Source organism: Rutidosis leptorrhynchoides, chromosome 7 (assembly GCF_046630445.1).
Source record: "Rutidosis leptorrhynchoides isolate AG116_Rl617_1_P2 chromosome 7, CSIRO_AGI_Rlap_v1, whole genome shotgun sequence".
Classification (NCBI taxonomy): domain Eukaryota; kingdom Viridiplantae; phylum Streptophyta; class Magnoliopsida; order Asterales; family Asteraceae; genus Rutidosis; species Rutidosis leptorrhynchoides.
This window is the reverse complement of record NC_092339.1, coordinates 59978260-59983383: the sequence shown is the minus strand read 5'-3', so window position 1 is coordinate 59983383 and position 5124 is coordinate 59978260. Positions and strand designations below refer to the sequence as shown.

General features: G+C 34.7%; 2 protein-coding genes across 2 annotated transcripts; one reads left to right on the top strand and one right to left on the bottom strand.

The window, feature by feature from the left end:
* Positions 1-353: 353 nt before the first annotated feature.
* Positions 354-1010, bottom strand: LOC139858853 (transcription factor bHLH148-like). The gene has a single exon (XM_071847688.1). The coding sequence runs from the start codon at positions 1008-1010 to the stop codon at positions 354-356; it is 657 nt and encodes a 218-aa protein (XP_071703789.1).
* A 3172-nt stretch (positions 1011-4182) lies between these two features.
* On the top strand, positions 4183-4836 carry LOC139859282 (uncharacterized). Its single transcript, XM_071848079.1, has one exon. The coding sequence runs from the start codon at positions 4183-4185 to the stop codon at positions 4834-4836; it is 654 nt and encodes a 217-aa protein (XP_071704180.1).
* Positions 4837-5124: the final 288 nt, after the last annotated feature.

The following is a 5124-nucleotide window of genomic DNA, read 5'->3' as shown; positions in this document are numbered from 1 at the left end:
CTGGATTTAACAACGAAAAAATTTTACACTAATTTTTTTTTTTTTTTTTTTTTTACTAAAAGATAAGGTTTTTTTTTTTTTTTTTTTTTTTTGTATTTACCTGTGCTGACAATGAAAAATTTATTAAATTTTTACACCTGCCCCATCTGTATCCGGGTTCAAGTTCCGCCTTGCGTTATTGTTGACTTTAGTCATAGCAATAGAATAACCTACACGACTACATTAATACATCGTATTCTAAGAAATAACTCGAATATATATAAAAACAAATTTATAACTAGAAACAATTACTACACTACTATTTTATTATTAATACCAATCAGACAATCACTAAGTAAAAGACAAACACAAAATCAAGATCTCGGTGGTGGCTGGCTAATATTAAGACGACTTACATTCAGAGCTCCGGAGCCAGAATCAAAGCGGCTCGAGAAAAACTCGGCTAGATCAGCCATGGCCTTAACTTGCATTTCAAGTGCAGCAATATAATCACTAGCTTCTTCCAACACAACAGGCAATGAAACTTTCCGGCAACCAGGAACTAACCGTCCTAGATCGCGTCCTTTTCGATCTAAATTATTCGATTTCAACTTCATAATATCGACTCTCGGCTTCTTTAATCGGCTTCTCAAATTCCTCCTCACAAATTTATTCTTATATTTGTTTGTAAGAATTGCACGACTCCATCGACTCCGTCCTTTACACGACATTGCCAAAACACGATCAGCAGCTTCTCGAACAGCTTGTCCACGAAGCCGAGCCGAGACAGATTCTGAGCCGAGCCGAACCTGGCTTAAAGCTTGCATAAGTTTTAATCTGTATACCTCTTGTCTGGTTTCTGATTTCCACGACATTATATCGTCGCTGTTACTGTTGCTGTTACTGTTTTGCGTGTTCTGATACTTATCGTTACTAGATTGTTTTTGCATTTTCTTCTTCTTGATTTGCTTCAAAGAATCACGTGATCTTTCGGTGTTACTCGTGACTAGATTCGATGTTAACGACGACATTCGTTGTTGGTTAACAGATTATGAAAAATCAAGAATGTTTTGTGTGTTTTGTATAGAGAAGATATGGAGGGAAATGATGGGATATAAAGTGTGAAAAAAATACAGGGTGGCGTTGCAATTTGCAAAAGCCCGTTCTTGTGTGTCTTTTAAATTCGATATAAGTTTCACTTTTGGTCCTTCAAGTTTTGAATAAGTACTTGTTAGTCCATGTTTTGTTTGTTTTGCATTATAGTGGAAATGACATGGACCCCATTGCCCCATTTGGTGGCCAAAATCTATTGTCTTCTTTAGTTTGTCTCCATGACTTGTTAAAGGCATATATTGTGATGGAACTTGGGGCATGTGTTTGAATTGATTTCTATTGGTTGGTTCTAACTTCTAACTTCAATTTTGTTGAGCTCGTGATGCTGGAATATAGTTGAATCAAAATGATGCTAACATGAAAGTATATATTCGTGTTTGTAAGTTTATTATGAATGGATACATTTTGACAAATGATAATGTGCTTCATATCTTTTTTTTGAAAGACAACAAATTTTATAAAAGTACGAAGCGAACAAACTGGAAGTACAACTCGAAACCACAAAGACACGAGACCTACTAAACAAATAAAATTACATGGTTGTTGCAAAGAGAGCAACCTAGCTAAACAAATGAGATTAACCAAATAAACACGAAAATAACCCTACAGTGACTCACGAAACATTAAGGTAGTATGAAGGATTTGTTATCCATGATAGCCAATCGAATTTTCTTCTTTATCTTAACCGCTTTTAAATAGAAAACGGCAATGTAAGGTAACAACTGTCAACTGGTATTAAAAGTTGATTGTATTTTAAAGCATTCGATGGTAATAATGATCGTTATCATTTAGGTCTTCAAGTAGCATCACTAAAAATGATTCATTTAATTTTCATGATTTATGAAAATCTAACAATAAAAAAACGGGTATTTTTGTAATAATATTTGTTGTTTTGGTTTTGGTTATAAAATTACTTGAAGAAATCTTTAAGAGCATTCGTAACGGCCCATCCAACCTCACGCTAAAGTCATGCCAATTAATTGGCACTGCTGGCAGCATCAAGCCAATATTGGCACACAAAGTCCAAGACAATTCCCAACATACTGCAATAATTTACCACGAGTCTTGCATTTGTTACAACTTTAAGATATGTATTATGGTTTGATTAATTAATTTATAGTGTATTAGGAAGTGCGTGATGGTTTAGGGTAATATGTGATGAGTGAGTGATAGTTGACGTGATAATGATGTGATAATGTGTTAATTAGAAGAATGATGTAATAGTTAGGAATAGTCTAAATTGTTTATGGTTGTACACTTTTACACTTTTCAGGAGTTTAATTTTGAAGGGAAAGAAAGAAAAGTGAAAGAAAATTAGAAGAAAAAAAATGGATGTTTTCAAGTTTTGATATATAGTATAGGAAATATAGTAAAACTATTGACTCGAGTAATGCAAAATCTACTGCAAATAAGACAAAATCATTCAAGTGTTTTTTTACAATTAAGTACTTTGTAAAAATTTAAAATGGCATAGTCATCACGATAAAAATACATGGTATTAGAGGAATTCCAACAATCACGATAGAACACGCCAATCTCAAGCTAATGGTGAATGCAATCACTGGCGTTGATGGCACCAAAAAGCCAATCAAGCACCTATGGAATGTCGTGATCCCCATCGTGAATGTATAGCAATTTCATTAACGTACAAATACGAAACAAAAAAAAATAATATATATATATATATATATATATATATATATATATATATATATATATATATATATATATATATATATATATATATATATATATATATATATATATATATATATATATATATATATATATATATGGTGCACCTAAATCAGAGGTCTTTCATTTGCGCGTACGGATATTGAGAAAATCATACTCACAAGATGTGTGATGGTTGATTTCTAAACATGGAGTGTTACATGGTTAAATCGTCAAATCATTTTAAGTACGATTCAACCAAAGACCACAACAACATAAAAAATATCAAAAATCCGCACACACACACACAAAAAAAAATTGAACAAGCATTCAGAGTATTTCAATGTCGTAGGGCAATAACTAAAAACTCGACATACTATATTATATCAATAAGATCCGAAGAATCATGTATAAACGCACACTCTTATACAATATAGTAACCGAAGACAACGAGCGTCATTTTATAGACTTGAGGAAGATAACCACCCGACTCGCCATCCGCGAAGATCATTTCAAGAAAGGTTGACGTGCAAATGCGAATAGAGAAAGAAATATAAGAAGAAAGTGCTAAGGTGACACTGACGACCGTAAGTGATAAGAAAGAAGCAAGTGATGGTTGAAAGTGCTATAAAATTAACCGTTCTTGGTGAGAGTTCCAAATACACATAGATTTGTAGTGACAACTTTTATAACCGTTGTTGACTACATCCCTTAGAACATTTTATGTATGTATTGAACTCGCTTTCGTGTCCAAGTGATTCACTCCAATACCTTGTGTATTGGACGGGTAGATGTCATGAATTCGATTCTTGTCTATCGTGCTTCCAAAGTAGTCTCGTTGGGGGGTTTTACCCGATTTCATTCAGGAATTAAAACTCGTCATTTCCATTTGGATTGATGGATCGGGTTCATGGTTTACGGTTTAGATTTCCTCCTAATGGCGTGTGTGCGTGGAAAATTATCGGGTGAGCGGTTAAAACCCTCGTCATTGATTTTAATCCTAGCCTTAAAAAAAACATTATGTATGTATTAGCTTTATTCAAGAGATTGTTAAATTAAATTATGATTTTAGTTTAAATACAATAGTTACTTTCGAGCTATCCCCATGATAGCATCCACCCGGGTTCGAGTTTGAGTTCCGCCTCGGCTTGTTCAAAAAGGGAGATGACTGGAGGGATGTCGAAAGACAATTCACCGGTAGCGGGTCTGGCACTCAGCGGGCTCGTTCCCCCAGGTTTACCCTCTGCGGGGGAGTCAAAGATTCGTTCGTAGGGGGTTCCTGAGTAACCAAAAAAAAAAAAAAAAAGTTTCAAGCTAGGAATTGAAGTGCACCCATATAAACAGATATAGATTCATTAAAAGCATATAGTTAAAAAAAACATTCTGTCTCTTTTCAATTCATTAAAAGCAAATGAAATGGCCCTTTTATTAGCTCCTGTACAATTGAACTTAATGAGGGAAGACAGTTTGTTGTGGTCGGCTGCTCCGGATGGGGTTTACTCTGTTTCAGATGCGGTTAGAATGCTTGCTTACTCGAATTCGGTTAATCCCCCAACGTGGTCAAAAGTCGTTTGGGGTAATAATGTTCCGTCTAAGGTTATGTTATTCCATTGGCTTGCTATTCGATATAGTATACCCGTGTATGATGTTCTTATTAAGAGACATATTTTGCCTTCGTCTCATTCCAATTTGTGTGTTTGGTGTTTGGAGGAAGTCGAAACGGTCAATCATTTTTTGTTGCATTGTAAGTGGACGTTCAAGGTTTGGTCGGATCTCTTTTCATGGTGGAAGTTGGTTTGGGTAATTCCGGGTTCTATAGAAGATTTCTCTTTAGATTGGTTCCACGGGATGGGTATTAAAGCGTCCAAGTTTTGGAAGTTAATAGGTCCCGCAACTTTTTGGGCAATGTGGTTGGCTAGAAACGACTTTATTTTCAATTGGAAATTTATGTGTCGTTCGGTTTTGGTTCGCAAAATCAAACTCAAGACCTTCATTTGGGCTTCAAATTTAAAGCTTTGCAACGGGTCACAATTCTACGTTTGGGAAAACAACCCGTCGTTGATGATGTAGCGTGAGGGTACGAAATAGTATTATTTTTACTAGGAAATACTACAAAATATGACACAAGTTTTATTAATTTACAGATGGGATATACCTAAACCTTGCTACAACACTATAGGCAGTGTACCTAATCGTAGAGTAGTGTAGTTTTTAGTAAGTCCGGTTCGTTCCACAGGGAGCTGGTGATACTTACTATATTTTTAAAAACTATATTTATACAAAATATATATAATTATTTAAGTAGTAATATTATTATAAAAGGGGGGTTTACCGTTTAATGACCGGTTTGTCGATTCT

Excerpts from the sequence above, each read along its gene's own strand:
- LOC139858853 (XM_071847688.1), bottom strand. The coding sequence starts at position 1,010 with ATGTCGTCGTTAACATCGAATCTAGTCACGAGTAACACCGAAAGATCA.
- LOC139859282 (XM_071848079.1), top strand. The coding sequence starts at position 4,183 with ATGGCCCTTTTATTAGCTCCTGTACAATTGAACTTAATGAGGGAAGAC.